Source organism: Gossypium hirsutum, chromosome D06, assembly GCF_007990345.1.
Source record: "Gossypium hirsutum isolate 1008001.06 chromosome D06, Gossypium_hirsutum_v2.1, whole genome shotgun sequence".
Taxonomy (NCBI): domain Eukaryota; kingdom Viridiplantae; phylum Streptophyta; class Magnoliopsida; order Malvales; family Malvaceae; genus Gossypium; species Gossypium hirsutum.
In genome coordinates, this window is record NC_053442.1 from 4,624,636 (window position 1) to 4,650,169 (window position 25,534).

The following is a 25,534-nucleotide window of genomic DNA, read 5'->3' on the forward strand; positions in this document are numbered from 1 at the left end:
TTTTGTCAAATCACAATAATATGCAACAACCGAACAAAAACATTCTTTTTGCATTTAATTTAAATCATGTGGTCATTAGAGATTAAAAAAATCATCAAAGGGTAGAATTCATCCCCATATTTATAAACATTATTTTCAAAAAAAAAATTTGTGTAAACCTCCATCCCCTTTTCCTCAGTATCCTATAAAGATAAAGTAGGTTTCTTGGAAGCCACTCTAGAGGGTACTAAATTGATGATATAAATACATCTTCTAGGACTAAGCCTGTTACATAGAACGAATCCTTCAAATTCAAGTCATCTTTTATTGTTGCTTCAATTGTTTGATTCTTTGAATTCTTTTGGTTCATATTTTTCTTCTTGTACATACATAGTGGTTGTGGTTATATTAATATTGCTCTGATTCCCTCTGTTCTGTTGACAAATTCTCTGCCTTTAGACTAATTCAATATATCTTCCATAACAATCATTTTCAAGTGGAAAAGTTGGCAAAGATGACAAAATGTTCAATGGAGCAGGAGCTAGGGTGTGGTCTAATGGGGGGAGTTTTACAACGTTGGAGCAACTGGTCGAAAAAATCATCGGTGCCGGCACTGCCCGGAAAAGGGATGAACAAGGTTTCAAAAGAACCGGTTACTGATAAGTCTAAGAAGCTTTCAAACAATGATGATTCCAGGAGGAGACGGAGTACCAGCACCGTGGAGCCTGTCCTCCTGGATTCATCCAACTTGGCTAAGCCTTTACCGGAACAGGATCAGAAACCGGTAAGGAAGTCCGAGTTGTTGCCACCACGAAACTCGGTTTCATATTCTCACCCTGTGAAAGACAGTAGGAGACGTTCAAATACCGGCAGAAGCTCGACATCGTCCTCGTCAGGCTCAACACATCACTCCAAGGAGCTTGCTAAGGTAACCACTAGTGATCAACAGCCATCAAACAATAGCAAAGCTCTTATTCGAGCAACTTCGAGTAATATAATGCTAGCAGGCCAGTTGGGAAACTTAAGACAGCTTGGAGCTGGGAGTGCTGTAGGGAACCATGGTTCCAATGCAACAATCGAAGCTTTGGATAAACTACCAAGAAAAAACAGCCTTGGTAAACTTGGTGGTTCAGTGATGGGCAATATTATAAGGCAACCTAGTGATGAGTTTAAACAGCTTCACGGTCTAACAGGTAGATTGGATCCTGAAACACTGAAGAACAAGGGAAATGAAGCATACAAGCAAGGAAGGTTTGAAGAGGCATTGGCTTTATACGAACGAGCAATCTCTCTGGATTCTAAACAAGCGACATATCGGTGTAATAAAAGCGCTGCCTTGTTAGGTTTAGGCCGTCTTATGGAGGCTATTGTCGAGTGCAAAGAAGCTATCCAGCTTGATCCTACTTATTGCAGAGCTCATCACCGTTTGGCAACAATTTATTTGAGGTAGTATTCAATCATAGTGTAAAACTTTATATGATCATCCACAGAAAGGAAAATCTAAAATTGGTATTGCTTGCAATGCAGATTGGGAGAACCAGAACATGCATTATATCATTACAAACATGCCGGAAATCATGCAGATTCTAATCACATATCTGAAGCTCAAACTCTAATCCAACGTCTCAAAAGATGCTCTGATGCACGAAAATCACACGAATGGAACACTTTACTCAAGGAGACTCAATGTGTTATAACCTCAGGAGTCGATTCTGCACCCGAGGTCAGCTTTTTTTACAATTTATATACGTCGAGTTTTATTGTATGCTGTATGTAGTTGTTTATGGTCATATGTTGTTCTTTGTGATCTATTCCAGGTCTATGCTTTACAAACAGAGGCCTTGTTGAAGATCAACAAGCATCAAGAGGCTTGTATAACTTACAACAAAGGACCAAAATTTGCCATTGAATCGTGTATTAATTTCTTTGGCCTGACTGTTAGTGCTTATCTTTTAATGATCAAAGCACTGGTAAACATGGTTTCTGGCAGGTTAGTCGAAGAACTCTAGATGATTATACGCTTGTGATTACTTTTATGTAAAGCATGCGGACTGTCTATTTTATACATATGCATGCGCCCAGATTATTGTAGTTCAATAAATAATTGTAGACTTGATGGGATGACAATAGGCTAGATGAGGCTGTATCAGCAGCTCAGCATGCGGCTAGACTCGATCCAGGCAACAAGGAAATAAGCCTAGTGGTAAAGAGGACTAGAGCAGTATCGTCAGCTCGATTGAGCGGTAACTTGCTCTTCAAGGCATCAAAATTTGTAGAGGCTTGCATCGTATATGGTGAAGGACTCGAATACGATTCATACAATCCAGTTTTGCTATGCAACAGAGCAGCTTGCAGATCAAAGTTAGGCCAATTTGAAAAAGCCATTGAAGATTGCACAGCTGCTCTCAATGTTCAACCATCTTATAACAAGGCAAGGCTAAGGAGAGCTGATTGTAATTCCAAGGTAAATAATTCACACTTCATAATCAAAGGGCCTAATCATGAGCCACATAATTATTCATTATTGTTTCTTTCCTTCATCTTTTCAGCTTGAAAGATGGGAAACTGCAATCCAAGATTATGAGAAGTTGATAAGGGAAACCCCTGGAGATGAGGAGGTGGCTCGAGCTTTGTTCGAGGCTAAGGTCCAACTCAAAAAGCAGCATGGTGAAGACATTGAGGACTTGAAGTTTGGGTCAAATCTAGTTTTGGTCTCTAGCAACGAGCGTTTCAGGCACTTTGTAACCTCACCTGGTAAGTAGCCATAGCTTCAGGTACTTTGTAACCTCACCTGGTAAGTAGCTCATTGGTAAATCTAATTAGATAAAGCTTTTTATTCAAATGACAGGGATGACTGTCGTGCTATTCTGTAACAAAACAAAACACAAGAAAGTAGTGCAAATTATGGAACAAGTGTGCAAGAGATTCCCATCAATCAACTTCCTCAAGGTGGAGATAGAAGATCATCCCTACTTAGCTAAGTCAGAGGCATTAACCTGCATTCCAGCTTTCAAGATATACAAGAACGGATCAAGGGTTAAAGAAGTTCCAGGCAATGACCCTGAATTGCTAGAAAGATCAGTCAAATTGTACAGCAGTTGAGGACAGAATTAAACAACATCATGGGGCAAGTGCAAAGAGAAGATATGCAGGGAGATTTGTCACCTCTTTTTTCAAAAAGAAAGAGAACCAGGTTCAACAAGAGAGAGAAATTTTAATGATGGGGCTAATCCTAATAAAATATGCTAATGATGGGGCTAATCTTAATCATGTCTGCTCAGTCACTTTACCAGCATTAGACTCATACATGTCTAAAAAGCTGTGAGAAATTTGGGCGGCAACTTGAGATTTAAATATGGAAAAGGGAGATTTTTATTTTTTATTATTTTATTTTTCTTCTTTTACTGTTTTAAAGGAAAGAAACAAAGAGTTGTGTATATTGCATTTATAGAAATGGAACCAAAAAAGAAAAAATAGTAAGTGTGAGGATAGAAAAGAAAATTTGGTTTGTTTCTTTTAGCAGAAAGATTGCATAATGGAAAGGTCATGATTAGTGCCAGTAATGGAAATGCCAAAAGAATGTCCAGAAAGGAACTGTATGCTATTATTTTTATTTTCAGTTCTTCTACTATACATAGGTTAACACTTTTCTTTCTCCCTCCCAGTTTTTCAATAATTTTTTTATTTTCAGCAAATTGTTTATTTTTATAAAAATTAAAAGAATTTGATCTTATCAATTTGATATGCGATCAGTTATTTGTACATAATTTTAATTTGTATGATAACAAATTTAGCATTTTATGTTTATACATTCTAAGTAAATGTAAACAGAACCTATAAATGTTCCAGGTTAAGTCAAATTCTATTACACCATGTTTGGTTCGATGGAATTAGTATTCCATTCCGTCTCTATTCCGTGCAGTACAGTAATTCCGTCCCTATTCCATGTTTGGTTCACAGTTTTCTATTCAGTCAACTATTCTATTCCATCCCTATTGCGTGCGGTCTTGTAATAGCCATTCCGGGCACGTTTGTCTGAATTGTTATTCCAAACCACTCGTAATAACATTTTCCCCTTTTTGGACCAAAATAGCACGCGTCTGTTCTTCATCGTTTTCACTCACTTCTGCAGATTTCTTCCTCAACATTTATCCCCAAACTGAACCCTAGAAATTAGCTCTTTAATCGACGAAAAATCAATCATCCATTCGCCATCTTCATCTTCATCTTCCTTCTAGTTGAACGTCCTTATTTACAGTAAGTGCCTTTGATTCCATTTTTCTTTCTCTGATTTTTTTAGTTAAAGTTATTTCAGTTCTTTTAACTTTTCTTTTCCCGTTTCATATTTGGATATAAACTAGCAAAGCAAGTTTCCAATTATTGGGTTTGATATACTTTCTGCATCTTCTTGGGCCGTCTCTTTTCGCTTTCTGTTGCTGTTATCGCTTGTATTTATCCATTCAAACTTCAAATATGAACATGAAAATGGTATAAAAAATGTTCAAAATGGAAAAAGAATAAAAGGTCTTTGTCATGCTAAAAGTGATTACTTTAGCTTCAAAGAAGTTTGTTTGTTCTGCAAATGTGAATTTTTCCTATTGTGGTTGTGCTTTGTTTTGGATATCTTGGTGAAATAAGACAAACCCAAATTTGCAAATTTGATATTCACTTTGAATGTTCCTTTTTCTTGGATATGGAAGGAAAAAAAAATTAGGATCTATAAATTTGGTATGCTTTGTATATGAAATTTCTTTATTGGAAAAGAAAAAGAAGTTCGGTATTGATTTCTCTTAACTGGCTTTGCTTCAAAGTAGTTTAGATGCATTTCATAAAGATTATATGCTTTTCTTCTTAATTTTGTGTTAAACATTGTTTTTAACATATCCAATTTGATATATGGGATGTAAAAGCTTTTTGGGTTTTAAGAAATGCAACCTTTTATCTAAAGAGATTTCAGTAGGTGAAAGTGCATCATGTATGTGTACACTTAAATTTATGTTTACACTTAAAATTTTCATGGACTATATTTATGGGATGGTCCCGGGATGCTATGTTCAAAGCTTAACCTTGTTTTGATCTCTAATTAGTTTATGACTAACCCCACCCCAGGATTCCTGCGTTTCCTTTATCTACACTTGCTGAGTTTAACATAGAGTTTAATATAGCGTTTCCTTTATCGCTTTATGTTTATTAAGCTTGCCATATAGAGTTTTGCAAACCTATAACTGAGTTTAATATGGATGATTTTTTTCTACTTGGCCCTTCTTTTGTGTTCTATGCCATGTAGTTTCTTGATTTAATTAGATTTAAAGCAGTTTATAGATGTTAAAACTAAAGTACTGATCCCATTGAGGCATACCTCCTGTCAATGTTTTAAGGGTCTAATCATTGACAAGTCTTTTTATTGAGGATGCTGATTCTAGTTGGTCGATTAAGATTTTGTATTGACAATATGTTTCTCATTTTAGAAAGAAATTATTTGCACTTTTGTAGAACCTGAGGTTGATTAAGATTGCAATTCGCAACTCTTAGATAAATAACTTACAACATTTCTTGCCATTCTTCATTAGCTGTAGGTATTAGTAAAATAAAGCTCTTTTACAACTATGGAGCTCCTTATTATTTTTCGAAATACTAGTCTTTAATTGTGAGGAAAAATAAACAATGAAAAATAACTACACACTTGAGACGGACATGATATCTATCACTCACGGTATATATATTTGTTCCCTTCACATAATAATCTATATTTACAACAAAAAGATATCAATAATGTTGGGAAAGTTGTTGTTGCTCGTTTCATGCACCGTTATAATAAATTTGTTTCTTTGCTTATGCCACTATTTTGAGTCCTATATAAGTTTCGGTTGGGCTAAGTATGATCCATTGGGAATGATCAAGTTTTAAGAGTTGATTTCTACTGAGAATCTGCTCACCTTGCGCCTAATGAATATGAAACTTGCCCTGTTTTTTATTTATTCACCATGAGCTATATTGTTCTCTTTATAAAGTTAAATATGTATGTGCAAAACAGTATGGATTACTTTTTATATCTAAAGATACCTCTTGTATATGGATTACTTTTTCTATGCAGTTCCTTTTTCTATGCCATGCAGAACCTGAGGTTGATTAAGATTGCAATTCGCAGCTCTTAAACAAATAACATTGTAAAGTGTTTGACTATGCCATGTTTGAGAAAATGATAGCATAGGTCAATTAAGATGTCTTATTAGTCTCCCAATTGAATTTCTCAAACACTAGTAAACTGTTTTAATCGAGAATATTCATATTGCTATATATCTACACTAGTAAACACTAGTGAACTGTTTGATAAGCATGGAAGTCAAACTGTTAGCAGATGATTAATTGGGATTGATCAAGTTTTAAGAGTTGATTTCTACTGAGAGTATGCGCAACTAGTGTTTCGACTACCTTGTTTGTTTCATTTTAATCGAGAATAGTCATATTGCTATATATCTACACTAGTAAACACTAGTGAACTGTTTGATAAGCATGGAAGTCAAACTGTTAGCAGATGATTAATTCGGATTGATTAAGTTTTAAGAGTTGATTTCTACTGAGAATATGCGCAACTAGTGTTTCGACTAGCTTCAAATCAGTTTTGAGTGACTATTGTAATAGTTAGTGCAAAACAATTTATTTTTATTACTTTTAATTTTAACTATTATTTTTCAATTATTATTCAAGTTTTAATTTTATTGTTATGGATTGGTTTTATGCATTTGTTTTTCAATTTACTAAATAATGCATTTGTTTATTTTTGCAATTCAAGTAAAGTTTGGATATTTTTTATTTTTAATATTTCAATTTATTAAATAATGCATTTGTTAAAATAAAAATAATTAAATGCATAAAACTAATTAAATTATATATTTAATTAAAATAATTAAATTATATTTTTTTATTTTAAATATTTTTTTATTTTTAATATTCCAATGTATTAAAATAAAAATAATTAAATTATATATTTAATTATTAAATACCTTTTAATAATTACAAAGTCTTTAATTGTTTTAATTTGATGTAGAATGTGATTTAAAAATTTTATTTTGGTGCAATTGTATAAATATAATTTTAATTTTAATTCAATATATAGATGAAATTTTAATTTTAGCTCAATTATTCATATACCTACAAAGCATCAACATAATAACATGATCAAAGATTTTGAGGACGAATAATTTATAGAAATTGCTCTAGACTATTTTCAAAATTTGTTCACCTCACAAGGGTAGTCTAATTCTACATAAGGTTTTGGTTAATAGACTAAGGCATGCCATCTGTGATTGTATTATCGAGGCCTAAAGTGCTTTTATATCATGACAACTAATTTGATAAAGAAATGAATTTCAAGTTGCAAAGATAATTTTAATTTCTATTTTTTGCTTCATAAAGATTCTAAATTTGTGTTGTTCATTTTTCTTTGATAGTGTGTTATTGCAACTTGAATTCTTTGGCATGTTTGATTGCTTCCTCCACCCATAGTTGAGCGTCTTGTATTCACTAAATCACTGTAAGTTTTTTGGCAATTAAATTCTTTAATTTTATTTTACTGTTATTGAAATTAGTAATGGAGAAATGTGACCATTTTACTACGATTTGAAGATATAGAACACTTTAATATCTTGCAATAATGGCTCGTCTGCCTTTAATAGGACAAAGTGTGATGCGTAAAAGAATTGGTATTGCATTGACAATATGGTTGCAAATCTGTAGAATTGCGAGTTGGTTCTTACTTATATTGGGTGCCATCCATAGCCTACATACTTATAGACCAAGGATTAGGTCCTATATTTTAGATTTTTATACAAAACGAGATTATGTGAAAAGGCTTATAAATGCTAGTGACGAGACCTGTATTGAACAAGTTAGGATGAATAGAATTTCCTTTTTTAAACTATGTGAGATGTTACAAACGTTAGGGGGATTGAAGTCGTCAAGGAACATGCTTGTTGATGAGCAAGTGAAAATGTTTTTACATATCATTTCCCATCACCTTAAAAATCGAATTATCAAGCATCACTTTAATAGGTCCGGGGACACTGTTAGCAGATCATTTCACCATGTTTTAAATGTTGTCATACGTTTACAAGATGTGTTATTTAAAAAGGCAGAGTCAATTACAGTTAATTCTACAGACCCAAGATGGAAATGGTTTAAGGTATTGGAGTGAGTTCTATATATAGCTTCTACATAATTTAGTTGATTTAGATTTAAATATAGTATCCTAACTCATGGTTTTATACATGTGTTATAGAATTGTTTAGGTGCTTTAGATGGAACCCACATCAAGATTAAGGTTCCAACAGTTGATAAACCTAGATATCAAACGCGAAAAGGTAACATAGCAACAAATATGTTAGGTGTATGTACACCTGATATGCAATTTGTATATGTTCTTCCTGGTTGGGAAGGTTCTGTTGTTGATGGACAGGTTCTTCGAGATGTCATTAGTTGGAGACATAGACTAAAAGTTCCTCTAGTAAAGTACAAAATTAAGGGACTTTGAATTATTCTTTAAGATCAAACATTATTGGGGAATTAATCATTTAAATTTTTTTTATAGGTTGTTATTATCTAGTTGATGTTGGATACACAAATTGTGAGGGATTTCTTGCACCTTTTAGAGGACAACGATTTCATTTGAATGAGTGGCGTCAAGGTTATCAACCAAGTACTCCGGAATAATTTTTTAATATGAAACATGCCTCAGCACGTAATGTTATTGAAAGATGCTTTGGGTTATTAAAACTTAGATGGGGAATACTTAGAAGTCAATCATTCTATCCTGTAAGGGTGCATAATAGAATCATTATTGCATGTTGTTTGCTCCATAATTTTATTCGAACCCATATGAGTATTGATCCTATTGAAGCGGAGTTGGGAGAAGGATTACCTAGTAATGTGGTAGATGACGATGAACCGAATATCGTAAATATTCATCCATCGGATGCATGGGCTACTTGGAGGATGGAACTAGCCAACCAAATGTTCGATGAATGGCAAGCATCTAGAAATTAGTTAGGTTTAGGGACAAGATGAGTTTGAGTTAATTTGTTTATGTTATTTTATGTATTTAGTTTGTGAAGCTTTGATGGTGTTTGAATTGTTTATTGTATTGTACTAAACTTGTTGAATTATAATTTAATTTCTTTTCATTCATCATGTGTTATAATTTTATAAAGTGTTGAGCTTTTGATTCATGATATTGAACTTAATTTTAATTTTATAAAGTGTTCACCTTTTGATTCATGATATTAAACTTAATTTTAATTTGTTTTTTTTCTGATGATAATTATGTTAGGTGTTTCAGAATCAAATGTTTCTTCCCAAACTTCTCGAGGAACCAAAAGGAAATGGGTTCCAGAAGAAGATGTAGCGTTGGTTTCCCGTATGGTGGACTTGCACAATGTTGGAACCTTTAATGCTGATACGGGGTTCAAAGCCGGTTATTTAAACGAGTTGGAAAAAATGTTAGAAAAAGCTTTACCCAATGCAATGTTGAAGGCTAGACTTAATATTGAATCGAGGATTAAGGTACTGAAAAGGGATTGGTCAATCGTGTATGACATGCTTAATGGCCAAAACAATAGCGGTTTTGGTTGGGATAAGCATAGGCAGCTTGTTGTTGCTGAAGATGCGGTTTGGAACTCTTATTTAAATGTAAGAATTATTTCAAGTCTTTATTATCTTATTTTGACCAAACTTATAACTAATATGAATTCTTCATTTTTATAGTCATAAAGAAGTCAGTCAATTCAGACATCGTAGTTGCCCTTACTACGACCAACTTATTACCATCTACGCAAAAGATCGAGTGACTGTGAAAGATGCTCAAACAGCCGCTGATGTTATTGAAGAAATAAATGTTCAGGATGTACCTACTACAGATATTAATGAAGAAAGAAACGAAATCTATGACTGCGAAGCTGATGTCTCTTTGGATGACATGGATGTTTCTACTACAGAACCGCAACCAGATAGTCACCAAGGGGGTTCCACATCATCAAAGAAGAAAAAAAGAATTCTGATGCAATTGATCACATTTCTTCTTCATTTCATGATGCTGCCACTTTATTGGCGGAAAACATATGGGCCATTGGCGAACAAATCAGTAGGAGTATTGCCTCCAATGTGGTAGTTCAACAAAAGTCAGAAGAATTCCAGATCATCCAAGAAAAAGCTATAAATTTATATTCAACCTTATGTGAAATAGAAGGTTTAACTGTGGATGAGTGCTATCGAGCATTTTCTTTAGTTTACCTTCTGATGTGCGGTTGGAATGGGTCAGAAGATTTCTTGCTGACCATTAAAAATCATGGTTCTGTTGATGATATTTTGTTAACTTTTTATGTTTGTAATATTTGGGATGGTATGTTATTACAATGTTCTAACTTTTTGATGTTGTAAAACTGTATAACATATGTATTATGACATAGAATTTCACGAATTTCATGTAACATTTTGTTAATATATGAATATTATCTTTATGCAAAATATAATTCTCAAGTTATTTATTACTGCTAATATTTTTTTCATTGTAGAATAATTAAATTATTTGTTTCACTAATGATATTTTAGCACATTAAATATGTATTGCAGTTTAAAAATAATAAAGTAGATTATATATTATTTTTATAGTATTATATATTATGATTTTAGTAAATTCATATAAGAATAATTATATTAAGAATTTTATTAAATTATATATTTTTATTAAATTATATTTAATAATAATTATTTTAAATTATATTTTATAGTATTATATATTACGATTTTAGTAAATTCATATAAGAATATTTAATATTAAGAATTTTATTACATTATATTTAATAATAATTATTTTAAATTATATTTTATAGTATTATATATTATGATTTTAGTAAATTCATATAAGAATATTTAATATTAGGAATTTTATTAAATTATATATTTTTATTAAATTATATTTAATAATAATTATGTTAAAATATGATTAAATTATTTATTATTTATATTAATAATCTTATTAAAATTTAATAACAATAACAATAATCATCTACCTAAAAAAATTCTGCTAAGGGTATTCTAATCATTTTAGTTTTTTTCCTTATGCTATTACAACATCATTCCATTCAACCAAACACAAGAATACTATTATAGTTCTATTCCATTCCATTCCATTCAACCAAACAATTGAATTACTATTACGCCTCTATTCCATTACAGCTTTATTCCATTACACCTCTATTCCATTATAGCGAACCAAACGTGCCCTTAGTCTTGTACTATGCTAAGTGGTAGATTTATTCAATGTTCTATAATTTGATCATTTTAGTTCTTATAATTTCCAAAATTTAGTCCTTACTCAAATAATAACCATTAAATCCATTAATTAAAATTGGAATGCCCTTTTGTGAGTATTATGTGGAAATAGCAAGCTGACATGGTATTATACATGTAATAAAATGTTTGTCACATAAGATTTTAAAAATAACAGATATTAACAACTTTAATGACTATTGTTTTTGTCAAGATTAAAATTTCAAATTTTAAAAAGTATAGAAACTAAAATAACTTCATTAAGGTACATAAATTAAACTCACAACTTATGTATGGTATAATAGCATAATTTGGTCTTTATTTATATAGTTAAAGTTGGTCGCTTGTTGGTCCATAAAGGGTTTGTCATTTTTTTTTGTTGGTCTTTAAGGAACGTCTGCTAACTAATGCGGAGCAATGTAAAAAGGTCTCTCGAAAGATCCTTCATGCAAGACATGTGGGAGTGTCGATGAATCCTGTCTTCACGTTCTTAGGGATTATTGTCATGCACGAGAGGTGTGGAAGCAAATTATCCCGTCGAGGGTTTTGCCTCAATTCTTGTCCTACCCCTTGATGGATTGGCTTTCGGCTAATTTGAGGAACAAATTCGGCTTAATCTTTTAGGATGTAGATTGGCAGTCCTTATTTGGTATTGTATGCTGGAAGATTTGGAAACAAAAGAATTTTGCAGTTCTTCAAGGTGACCTTTTTAATGTTGAAAATGTTATTCAGTCTTCATGGTATTGCACGAGATCTATTAAGCAAAGGCCAAGTAATTTTGGTGGCTCCTCTAGGAATCATATCATGTATCAAGTATGGAATCCACCACCTCCTGGTTCTTTTAAGCTGAATGTTGATGGAGCTCGCATTCTGTCCTTGGGATTGGCTTTTTTAACAGCAGTAGCAAGAGACGAGTATGGTAGATGGATGTGGGGGATAGGACATAACATTGAAAGATGTAGCGTAGAGAGAACAGAACTTTGGGCTATCTATGATGTCCTTCGGGTGGCTCGGGATCCTAATTGGGATAGATATATCATTGAGACTGATTGTGCTCTAGCCATCAAGGGGATTCACAAAGGCATCAAATGTTAGTCGAACAGAGATTTGAATTTAAGAATTCAATAACTATGCAAATGTGATTGACGTGTGGAAATTAAGCAAATATCAAAGGATGCAAAATTTGCTCATCATATTCTTGTAACACCCCCAACCCGTATCCCTCGTCGGAACTGGGTTACAGAGCATTATCGAAACTTATCGATCAAACATACATAAATTTAAACCTTGATATCATATAGTATTCAGGTCAAAAACCAATTAAATTCATACGCAATGTCCCTTATTTGAGCCCTCAAGGCTCAAAATACGTGTTAGAAACAAATCGGGACTAATTCGAAACTCAGAGAATTTTTTGAAAAATAATAAAATTTTCAAAGCTGCAAGATTCACACGGCCATATGGCTAGAATGTACCTTAAATAACAAGTTTACCATTCCCTGCAAGCTTGGACATTAAGCAATTCAAAAATCATTTGTTTAACTAGTTCAAAACACATTCAAACACATTCAAAACATATCAAAATAATCATCCTAGGTGCCTAACCAATGTACCCTCATTGGTACCACATTTATATCATCAATTTATATTATCAAAACACCATTCAAATTCAAATTATAAACATACCTAATTTAATCCATTTTACCTAGTTTATGAATATTTAAACATCAATTTAACATGCCATAATAAAACTTCAAAAACAAACACATGTATATATATACCAAACCAATATTAAACTTATAACTTCATTTACATTCAATCCACAAAATAACTATTAATTTGACACCCTAGGTACATGCCGACACAAAAGATAGATATCGCCACATTTGAGTTAGGGATAGTTGTTGGATGCTGAATCGGCGATCATAAGTTAAGTACCTAACCTGCGGATGGAAAACAAAACCGTACGTTGAGTATAAACTCAGTGGTATTTCTATAATTCGAATATTTAAAGATAAGAGATTAAAAGTGTATATTTGAAATATAAACACATATTAATATTATTTAAAAATCATAACTACCGTATGCCAACTCTTTGAATTCATACATAATAGCATATCATATTTCATTTGTTTCACAAATATCCCAATTCTCATACTTGTTATATAAATAGTTTTTCATAATTTGTTTCACATTTCATTTAAACAACGACATTATCCATTCCATATTCAATTCATGAGTATATAACTCATATATTCCATGTATTTACAACATATTTCACATTTTATTTTTAATTCACTATTTCACTTCCATTTCTCATGCCATGCCATTTCAATATCAATTATAAAACTTTATTATTCATTTACCCCTATTAACACGACCAGACTAACACGGATATATGGATCCAACCAAAACAAACCAGTTTGGCACCCAGTGTCTCATCGGATAATTCGAAGTAATAATTTGACACCCAGTATCTCATCGGCTAAATCGAAGTAAATTGGCACCCATTGCCTCATCGAATATATCCGAAGTAATAATTTGACACCTAGTGTCTTATCGACTCGAAGTCAAAGAAATCCCTGAACTCTTCCAATCCTATGGCATGCCATCTATATCCTACTTAACCCGATACAGTTAATAGGGTTTAATTTCACTTTTCAAATAATCAATTTATTCAATATATATACCAATTCAATCAATATAAATTCAATAAATTTATCACATACTAAATCAATCAATTTCAATTACAAAACACAATAATTCTCACCTCAACACTTACCATATACATTAAATTGAATTATAACAATTAACAACTAAATTCATATTATAGAAATACAAACTAGAAATTCTTAGCTATTCCTCGTCGACTTTATCTTTTCCCTTTTTAGTCGAGGGTTCCGATACGACGTTAGCTACAGAATTAGAACAATTAAAAATCATCAATACAACACAATTTAATTTCATATTGAATATTTCAATTTTTACTCAAATATTGCCTAAATTTCAATTTAGTCCCTAAACCGAGACTAACTTTTATTCTTCACATTTGATTCTTTATTTTCATGTAAATTCCACTTTAGACTAAATTCAACTCCTTATTTTCACATAAATTCTTAAATTTCAAATTTTTACAATTTAGTCCCTATTACACAAAATTTACTATTTGTTCTACAATTTAATCCTTTTTCATTTGTAGCTTAAAAATCTATCAATTTAATCCCTAATACTAAAATTATTCAACATTAACAACACCTAAAAACTCAATAATTTCTAAAATTTCGGCATAGGTCGGGTAGTATTTAACACCGGGATTCTAAAAACATAAAAATTAAAAGAAAAAGGAACTAAATTGACTAACCAATTGAACTTAAAACTTTGAAACCCCTAAGTCCCTTCCTCATTCTCATTTCTCTCTTTTCTTTTTCCTCTTTCTTTCTTTTCTAATTCGTTTGGATTTCTCTGTTTCTTATTTATTCATTCTTTATTTATTTGTTTTATTATAATATAATATAATATATATACTTAATTCTTAAGGTAAATATATTATAATAATATATATTTTAATTAAAATTTTATAATATTTTCATCCTTATGCCGCCTCATTTAAAGATAATGGCATAATTTCTTCTTTGGTCTCTTTAATTTTTCTTTAATCTATGATTCAACTTTTACCCTATATACAATTTAGTCCTTTTACCTAATTACTCTTAATTCATACAAATTTACCTAACCAAAGCCTAATTTACTATAAATATTTACAAGTCCAATTTACGGTAACGGAGTCTCGGAAATACAGTTTCCGACACTCCTGACTATCGGGTGGTTACAATTCTGGTCGGATTGATGAACGAATTACCCATTGATCCCAAAATGTTTCATGCATCTCCTTCAAGGGTTGCGGACCATATACGATTAGATAGATGACTCTTGATGCCTAGTCTTGCCGATACTAATATTATTTTGTAATAGATACTCTCATATTTTTGTCACCAAAAAGAAAGTTGGTCTTATATGAATTCAAGTAGGATTCGAGTTGTTTATCTTAGTTTAAAATTTTTATTATTTAAAGGAGTTTTATATGTAATTATTAGAAATAAAAGTCCTTAATTATGGTTGGTTAGGATAATTTAGTATGTCTTAGGAGTTTATTTAGGATATTAAATATTTATTTATTTAGAATTCAATTATATAAGACTTGCAAAACCAATTTTTTAATTAGTTGTTAGGAGTTTAGCCAAGCATTAAAGAATGGAGATTTGAGTTTAAAAAACTTGGCCATTAGCCTTCCTTTCCAAGGTTTAGCCATTTACCTTATATATTTTCTTGTTATCATTATTGCTAAGTCACAAGTTGATTAGAGGTGACGTAAAATAAATTTCCTTCTTAATTTTACATTAAAATCATGTTCTTTTGTTGATTTTTTGAATTTTCTTGTAACACCCCCTAACCCTAAACCGTCGCCGGAATAGGGTTATGAAACATTACCGGACATATTAAAAATTTACAAATAAACAAATCATAAATAACCAACATATTAAAAAAAATATAAATCATAAATTCATATAAACATTACTAATTGACTTCATTCGATTTTTTTTATAAAAATTTCGGCAGCATTTCTGCTTATTTTTACATTAAACCTCTTGCAAATAAAACCATAAATTTTCCAAACATAACCAATTCAACCAATTCATTTCGCATTCACATTTTCTATTCTAAATACATTCTAATCAAACCCAATTAATTCAATATCAATTTAAATTTATCAATGTACTAATTAAATTGGAATGGATAAATTTCTTTCATTAAAATTCTTAGATTTATAATACTAACTTTTTTAACTATTTACATTCAAAACATAATAACGTTTATACACATCCTATGTACATGCCACATTACTAAAAGAAAATATACATCACCAAAATTTGCTGAAGTCGGGTCTGGTTTTGGATGCTGATTCAGTACTTGACTTCTACAACCTGCGCACGGAAACAGCCGTACGCTGAGTATTTCATACTCAGTGGTATTACTATAAATTAAACTATTTAATAATAAAATTTCAAATATTGACCATAATCTTATAAATTACTTTAAATTAAATATACATATTCATATATCATTCCATAGATTTTAAATTTATATATATATTTACATACTAATTAAATTTATAATTTAACTCATACATTCTTTCTCATATTTTTATATAGTGTCAAATCAACCAATTTCATTTTCAAATTTTCATTTCAATTATTTACCCTATTAACAAGGCTCGAATTCTGACAGATACGAAAATTCCACCCAAACACACCAGAATATCCAACCTAAACACACCCGAAATTATTTAAATCCTCCAGAACACACCAATAAGGCATTAAATGCCTCTTCAGATAAATCGAAGTATATAATAATGTAATCATCTTCTCGGCCGAACTACAAATCTCATCACCACATCACAAATCCAATGGCATGCCATTTGTATCCAATCTAGTCCGATAAGTTAATAGAGTATTATTTTACTTTTCCAATTTCGAATTCATTTCCACACAATTTCAAACATTCAAACAATTCAAAACATCTATTATTTCAATTCACATATATTTCAATATAGCATTTAGTAAATAGTTTAAGTTATAGTAATATAAACCCGGAATACACGTTTACTCCTCAACGATCTTTTCTTTTCCTTTAGATGCCGATGCCTCGTTTTCCTTGTTAGCTACGAAAATAATAATTATTTTCACTATTAATTACAGCATTAAAAATAATAATAATATTAATTAAATTTTATTCAATTCCTACTTATTCCCAATTTAATTCTAACTAAGCTTACTTATTTTTCTAACTTAATTCATACTTCTTTTCTACTTAATGTCTTATCATATTTAACTCTACTTTTCAATATTCATAATTAAACCCTAATTTAAGACTTTTTATAACTTAATTCCAACTATGTAAAACTTATAACTTAGTTTACAAATCAATCTTTTTGTCTATTCTAACTAGAAATTCTATAAACTAAACCCCTGATTTAACAACTTGTTCAAAAACCTATAAACTTCCATATCCTCCACTTGATTTCAACAAAACTTTGTTTTAAAGCTTCTAAATCATCAAAATTAAGAGAAAAGGGATAAATTTAACTTACCAATTAAGCTTGAAGCTTTAAAATCCAATTTTCCCCTTTTCTTTTCTTTCCCCTTTTCCTTCCCTTGTTTTCGTCTCTTTCTCTGTTTCTATTCTGTTCTTCTTTTGTTTCTTTTTCTTTTTTGTTTTACTTCCTTACTATATTTCTTTTATTTTAACTAATAACATTAATAATATCTTATTAAAAAAATCTTTTACTTATTAATTAAGCACATATTTATTTTTATTACAAGTGTACCTATGTAATTATTACTATTACACATGTCTTCAATTTTTACCATACATTTGTCATCTATTTACTTTATTTAATATATATAATAATATAATATATTATATTATATTATATTATATTATATAATAAAATAATATACATAACATAAAAATCTCATATTTTTATCACTTATACGCCTATTTTTTTTTGTTAATGGCTTAATTGTCATTTTAATCCTTTTTATTTTCTATTAATCTATAATTCAACTTTTACCTCTAATTCAATTTAATCATTTTTCCTAATTTCTCTTAATTAAACTAAATTCACCCAATTAATACCTAATTAAGAACTCAACTAAACTCATAATTATTTCAAGTAATATTTTTTTGACTCAGTTTACTAAGACGGAGGCCCAATAATGTACTTTTCCGATGCTTGTAAATTTTGGGTCATTACATTTCTTGGTTCTAAGGTTCCATATCAATTAAGATTCAAATGTTACAATAAACAATAGCCAAGATTTTAAAGGTTGCAATCCAACAAGATGACAATATTTTTTCAACAGATATTTATCTTAGCTTAAGATTTTAATTATTTAAATGAGTTTTATATTTAATTTTTAGAAATACCTGTAAATTAAACTCATTCATTATGGTTTATGAGAATATTATCTTACTTAAAGCTTATTTAGGAGATTAGATATTTATTTAGTGAATCATACTTGTAAAATTGAATTTTTAATTAGTTTTTACGACTTTTTATTTCTTTTAAACTATAGCATATTAAAAGCATTTAAGTATTTGGCTTGACCAAGCATAAAAAATGGAGATTTTAGTTTAATAAATATGGTCACGAGCTTTTCTTTTCAAGGTTGAGTGATTCACTTTATTTATTTCTTTTTTTTTTTACGAAGATGAGCAATTCATATCGATTCTCTCTGTTATCCATGTTTCTAGATGCAAACTGTTTTTAGATTCATATTGTTTATCTCCCTATCATATTTGCTTTTTTTGATACCATACTTAGAACTATCCCTAGTCCCTCCCCAATCCATAAATAGAAGGATTATATGTTTCAGTGTACTCAAATCTACGTCATCTTGCATTAGCAACCATGCCCATGTCAGTCGAGCTAAAACTCAATTAGCATATTAATTCAAAATTCTAATTTTTCAATGTCATTTAAAAAATGAAATTATACTTGTCAAAATAGTTGTTGTTTTTAACTAATTTCTTATTTAAAAAAAAACTCACATTAAAAGATGAAGAAGATCATAGTTTGTAGGTCAATTCCAACATGGCTCAATCGAATTCTAGGCCTGACTAAGGCTTCCTTTGGTTTGGCTTTTAATGCCAGTAAGGTGTAGTTGGGGGGAAAATATGGTGCCAACTTCACTGGTATGCTGTTTGGTTCAGCAGGTCAGTCCAGTGAGCAGGCATCCCCACCAAGCTGGTCAGCTAAAAATCAACAGGAGATTTCAGCAGCAATGGAGATTTCAGCTGGAGATTTCAACTGTTGGTATTTTTAACAGACAAAAATACCCTTACTCTTCTGCCTCCAATATTTTACCCTCTTTCCATAGGCTATGCAGCAAAATATTACAAGTATTAGGGACACAACCATTTCTCATCATCTCATTTACAATAGCATTTGCTTCAGATAACTTCCCTTTATGATAGTAGTCATGCAGTAAAGTGCTAAACTCATTCGGCAAGCAACCTTTCTCAGGCATTTTATCAAACAACTCTCGGGCAAGCATTTAGAGACTAGCAAATACTAACAATATTCAGAAGCACAATAATAAAATGTATTTATCACCCAATGTCGGGGTAGGATTGCATTCACTCATTGCAGCTTTTTTCTTCTATCTTCTCTTTTCTACATCCAAAAAATTTTGCAACAAAAATTAGCATATATATGCTTCAAATAGGAAAGGTCGAAGGAACTGCATGGTGTTTCTGCATCAGAAATAAGTGGGGTACTTGGCAAAAATTAGTGGTGAGTAATGATAATAAAGTAGGTTGTAAACTTTTAAATTTGTAAAATCTAATAAATAATTTAACTATAAAAAATTAAAAATAATTATCATTTTATCTAATAAATAATTTAAATTGATTATATAATTCATTAAAATATTAGAAGAAACATTTTAATATTTTATTAAATGAATTTATAAATTCACATATTTTAATAATTTTTAAAAAGTAAAATAATTTTAAAAAATTCTATTATATATCAATTCTAATCTAATATCCTTAATAGTCATTTTTTATTCTCACCTCACCGCTACAACTGCGTTTGAATCCAAACACACACTCCACCATTGTTTCCAATCTCACCACCACTGCTGTTTTTAACCTCACCGGAAGTAAACACACCGCCCATCCAAACTAGCCCTAAATGCATCAAGAAAGTTTGAAATGATTAATGCTTCTAGGCCACCAAATACAACAGATGTTAGAGCTCAAATTCTAGGCCCAGTTTCGGGTCAATGACTCAAAACTGTCTACCATTCTATAATTTTTTTAATATTTAGGGTTATTTTAGATAGGCAGTGCATTCACTCACGATTAGTGTAAAAACAGTAATGATGATAAGATTAGATATTTTAACAATACTATAGCATAAGACAAAAAAGAAGAAACTAAATACATCGCACTGAAAATAAAGTTCTTTCGAAAAGGCCATTAGGAGATCTCCTCAAAATTTTTTTTCAAACTTATTTAAAAATCAAATTTCAAATAAATATTAAAAAAAATTGAATACAATTTATTTTTTTTATACAAATTCACTCATAATTCAATCGAGTTTCACCTAAGTTTTCATCCTTCAAAATCTCTTTAACCTTGGGTGAAAATTGTTGCATCCCATCGATTTTATTTATTTATTTTGGTTTAACTTTTTTTTTACGAGAAAAGAATAAAATTTTAACAATAATGCAACTAATATAATTTGACCTAAACATTGAACCCACAATTAATTTGAATGGAACTTACTCGGTCCCATGGGGGGTTTATTCTCTTCATGATTTAAACCAAATAAATGAAGTTAACAAATATTCAACGACAATGTACAGCACATAATTAAGTCAACAACCAGGTGGTTCATGCATCACTTTCGACATAAATTAGACATCCTTTCTTTCTTCTTGTTCATAAACTAGACAACCCTTATTATTAGGACAACCAATATTCTAATTTCACTCTTTATTTTTAGTTTTCCACATATCCCAGGTAATAAAAAATTGCTTAAGTATCTCACTCTAATATACTGTTATTGATTGGTTTTTTTTTATTCAATTTGGTACATAGAATTATTTTCCATCTATTATTTTAATTTTTTTCGTAACATCCTTAAATTTGAGATATGTAAGACTTTGCCAATAGTGACGCATGATAATAATGATATTATCATCTAAAAATATATATTTTTTAAATTTAAAAATATATAAATTATAGAGTAAAAATTTAAAGGTTCAATTATGTTCCAAGTCCCTATGCATTTTGTACATTTGAAATGTAATATTTTTTATTTTCAAGAATTCAATTTTTGAACTTTTCGAATTTAAAAATTCAGGTCCAGTTGTTACTCGCTAAAATTCTTTTGTTAAATTTAGTGGCGTGATATTTTAAAATTAATTATTTAAAAAAAAATTCATATGGTAGTCTTATGACAAAGAAATGACATTAAAACGCTTATGCAATAATAACACTTATTTAAACTCATCATAATAATTTTTCTTTTTCAAATTGTTTTCTTAAGAAAAGTTGGTAAGCAATTTTCAATTGAACATATGTTTATATATATATATATATATATATGAAATGGAGAATGTTATAACATTTGGTTAGGTATAACTTATGGAATGTTAATAAATATGGTAATGTATCTAAATACCGATATATATAGTAATGTGAATTTGAATGAATCTGTCGAAATGGGTGACAACTTTTATGCATAAATGGTAGTTTAGCTATAATGGGATTCATTGGATATGTAGATTTGATTGAAGTTATATTTGCAAATGAATTTGATGTGATTTAGATGATTGCAAATAGGTATCAAAATTTAACAATTTGAAAACAATATATCATGTCACAATGTCGAATATTTGTCGTCGTGATGAGATTAAGTTGTCATTTACGGTGCGACGTCGAGTATTGATTGTTGTGACGAGGCTTGTTCAGTATGTTACGTCACGATATTAACCCAGTGTTTTGAAATCTTTATAATTTAGTCCTAATTCGGCTTTGCGTTGACTTTAGAACTTTCGTAAGCTCATATAATTAAGACCCAGAAACAACTATATATCGTATTGTATGATTGTATTAGTTGAAATTAATCATTTAATAGTATAAATTGAATATAGTTTGGTCGTAGTTGTTCCGACAGCGAATATGACATCTCATAACTCGAATCTGATGATCGGGTCAAGTAATGAGATGTTACATTAGCTATCTTTTTAACTTTTTTTTCTATTTAAAATATTTTAAATATATTTCAAATTTCTCCAAAGTAATGAACTTGCCAATTCTAATAAGTACTAATGATAAAACATGAGATTTGGTAATTAGTAAGTGCAGATGTCCATTTTCCATGTTTTCTAGACATATACATTATAGACATGTTTTAAGGTTACATTGAAGATCAATTGAGTATTGCTGCACACTCTGCTGGTTCTTTCATTATTGTCTTAGTATCATGCCACTCACGGTGCTATAACATCCCTTGTAGAGATAGAAATTAGCTCAAGCAAATCCATCAAAATTAAAAATAAATAAACACCAGGAGAAAAAGGTGAAAATTATGAGAAAAAATATGATTTATCATTCTCTTATTGAAAAGAGACAGAGATGACGTGAAATCACAATTTTATACAAACCTTTCTCATGAGTTAAATGATCAAACATCAATAATAGTTAAATCTGTTTGTTAAAATGATAAAGAATCTAATTTTGTTAGGTAAAGTTTTAGGTTGGAGTTTTTTGGATAGAAAAAATAATAGTGGAGGAGTTTTGCTTTGATTGAACTTCAAATCTAATCAAAATCTAATAATTTTATGAAAGATAAAAATAATACAAGTTAGAGATAGAAATTTATACATTATTAGCCCTCTAAGAGTGATAAAAATCAAAAGAAAAATAAAGGTTCAGAATTCAGGGATGTAAGAACAATTAATGTACAATGGCAGCAAAATCTTTTCCTATGGAAAAGAAGTGGAAAGCTGTACAGATTTCATGATAGAAACTACAAACATTCAAATCATACAATAGAAATGGAAAATATATTATCAATAATCAAATGGAAAACTATAGGTGGTGATTAAGTTCTCCAATTCTCAGTTCCTCCTAGAAAAGAACTCAGATACAAGTAGGAGAAAATGTTCAAAATAAAGCACAGAAAAAGAGAGAGAAAAGCCAATCATCTCTTCCAACTTCGACTTCGAGATAATGGATCTTTGAATCCACCAACAACCCATGTCTCTTTGGCTGTATCAGAAGAACAAGTTTTGTAGAAACCAAGGTCGTACTTCATCACCACCAAGCTTTGTGTTGTTGTCTTTCTGTTTTCTTCTTCCATTAATGACCTTAAATTCTTTGTTTTCTTCTCACATTTCTTCTTGCATTCTTCTTCTTCATCATCGTTTTGTATGTTTTCTTCATCTTTAACGTTCTCTTTTAACCAACTTTTAGCAGGAGCTGACCTACAGCGCATAAGCAAGAGGGCATTTGGAGGTGGAACTGCATTTTGAGCATCATCATCAACAACGTCAACGTCATGGGACTTCCCCTTTTCTTCTTTTAAAAGTCCGTCGTTTTGATTCTCTTGAAGCACCATGAACCATTTCGAGAATACGGTTCTCGATGCCTCCTTGTCATCATCATGGATATGGTTATGGTTTTCTTGAGATTCTTCATCTTCGTCATCATCATCTTCGGTAGTGATATCGGATTGAGGGAATGACCTGAAACATCGAAAATCGAAACGGATGCTCCGCAAACAGGTAAAGAACTGCATCACTTCCTTTTTAAAACCAAGGGACTCGATCCAACCGGGTCTCTTCTTGTGACGCCTGCTGTTGTGAATCCTTTCAATCTCTTCCATCACTGATTGCCAGGTTTTGCATGAGGTGGTTTTAGACCTGACTTTGATCTGCCCGGCGCAGGTGACTTTAGGGGAAGACGGTTCCGTGATCTCGGGTCTCATTTGCTTGTTGTTTGCCCATAGAAGAGGGCTAGCTAAGCCTACTCCACTACCATTCCTGGTTCTTGATCTCTTAATGAGAGGGTGGTGGTGATGGCGGTGATTGTGGTGGCGGATGTTGGGTTCCGATGGCCTTGCTGGACTAGAAATGGGCTTAGGCATTAAGGTTAAACGGGATCGAGATGGGAAACATACTAGCAAATCTGCTGAAGGAGCTCCTTTGGTTTTTCTTCCTTTCATGGTGATGGCAGGGCTGTTTTGATTTTGTTTCTCTTTTGTTTCCCTCTTATTCTCTTTCCTCAACTAACTTCAATGGTTTCTTTTGACATGTGGGACAATGGGCACTTTTCAACTTTTTCCTTGGCTTGTAATTTATTTTGAAAAATAAACACATATATTATACACATAAATTAACTAACATGTCAATCAATAGTCGACACAATTTATAAAAAAAAAATTTAAATTTTCAATACTTAAATTTGAGACTCATCATATATACTTAAAATATTCACTATAAACTATTCAGAATTCAAATTAAATTTAAAATAAATTCATATGTAATAAAATTTAAACGTGAGATATCAAAATCTTTTATTAAACCAAAGTGTTATGTGTTTTTTTAATGAAAAGTGTTGTGGGGTTAAGATTATGTTTCTAAAATAGAAAGGAGGGAGATGGTGGACAGCTTTATTTACCCTTTTTTAAATATGTATCTCATTTTAATTTCCTATTAACTCTTTTTTGCTCTCTTTCAAAATGGGGCCACTTTTTCACAGCTCACAAGTGAGGTTTCTTTTTGGGTCCTTACTTTTACTTTTTTTAATCTACTAATACATATTAAAACAAATCAAATTAGAAAAAGAAAAGGTTAAAGTCCACAAGCTTTTTTTCATGATCCCATCATCATACCCTCAACTTGTAAGAGCCCATGCCCTTACTTGCCATAGTTGCCTATACAACCAACAAAGAGTACAATATATAAACAGATTGGTCAATTTTCATATAGTAATATTCTTAGTTTGGATAAAATGCAGCATGTGATTTGGAAAAAAGGAGTAAACACACCGAAAGATTTTTAAGGGGAGGGAAAATTGGGTTGAAAATTTAAAACAAAAAAAGGGGAAAAAAGTTGAAGGAAGGTATAATGAGGGGGGAGGGGGTTAATGCACTTGAGAGCGGGGGGGGGGGGGAGAGAAAAGAATGGCCCCCTCCATCCACTAACACTTTGCTTTAAGATTAGACTTGATTTGCCTTTGTTTGTGATTTTTATTTTAGACCGTGGAAATATAAGTAATCAATCTATTCTTGTTCATTTTATAGTTATCATTATCATCATGAGAGAGAGAGAGACTAGTGGGGGATAGGAACTATGGAGAGATGCTCTGTTTTGTACCAAAGTGGTTAATTAGTGTTGCAATATTACTTGGTTATTTGGCGAATGTAATTTTTTTCTAGAATGTTTCGACAACCCTAACGTTGGATCTTAAGTTAAAGCTGGATTTAAGCTTGTCAGCTTTTAGCTGTCCCTCCTCACTATGCCTTTAAAATTCTGAATCTCATGAGATATTCATAGATGGTAATAGTTTAAAATGGTGTAAAAGAATGCAGTGCTTACAACAGATTTTTACAATTTGCGTACCGAAAGCTTCTGAAAAAGTGTGGTTGCGTGAT

At 30.9% G+C, this 25,534-nt stretch overlaps 2 protein-coding genes and 1 long non-coding RNA gene across 3 annotated transcripts; 2 read left to right on the top strand and 1 right to left on the bottom strand.

Moving 5' to 3' along the window:
• Positions 1-218: 218 nt before the first annotated feature.
• LOC121218241 (TPR repeat-containing thioredoxin TTL1) lies at positions 219-3,538 on the top strand. Its single transcript, XM_041095123.1, has 6 exons — positions 219-1,425; positions 1,507-1,702; positions 1,797-1,969; positions 2,110-2,443; positions 2,529-2,733; positions 2,828-3,538. Exons 1-6 carry the CDS (start codon positions 494-496, stop codon positions 3,079-3,081), a joined length of 2,094 nt encoding a protein of 697 aa, XP_040951057.1. The 5' UTR covers positions 219-493; the 3' UTR covers positions 3,082-3,538.
• A 445-nt stretch (positions 3,539-3,983) lies between these two features.
• On the top strand, positions 3,984-10,434 carry LOC121218242 (uncharacterized). The gene is made up of 4 exons (XR_005914412.1): positions 3,984-4,236; positions 7,431-7,513; positions 9,305-9,663; positions 9,739-10,434. It is a non-coding gene; the product is annotated as an uncharacterized lncRNA (long non-coding RNA).
• A 12,410-nt stretch (positions 10,435-22,844) lies between these two features.
• Positions 22,845-24,261, bottom strand: LOC107901450 (uncharacterized). The gene has a single exon (XM_016827466.2). It carries the CDS (start codon positions 24,101-24,103, stop codon positions 23,081-23,083), a length of 1,023 nt encoding a protein of 340 aa, XP_016682955.1. The 5' UTR covers positions 24,104-24,261; the 3' UTR covers positions 22,845-23,080.
• Positions 24,262-25,534: the final 1,273 nt, after the last annotated feature.

What these genes read in the sequence shown, in the direction of transcription:
- LOC121218241 (XM_041095123.1), top strand. Translation starts at nt 494, where the DNA reads ATGACAAAATGTTCAATGGAGCAGGAGCTAGGGTGTGGTCTAATGGGG. An exon ending in TTGGCAACAATTTATTTGAG is followed by an intron (nt 1,426 to 1,506) that starts GTAGTATTCAAT and finishes CTTGCAATGCAG; the next exon opens with ATTGGGAGAACCAGAACATG. An exon ending in GCACTTTGTAACCTCACCTG is followed by an intron (nt 2,734 to 2,827) that starts GTAAGTAGCCAT and finishes TTCAAATGACAG; the next exon opens with GGATGACTGTCGTGCTATTC.
- LOC107901450 (XM_016827466.2), bottom strand. Translation starts at nt 24,103, where the DNA reads ATGAAAGGAAGAAAAACCAAAGGAGCTCCTTCAGCAGATTTGCTAGTA.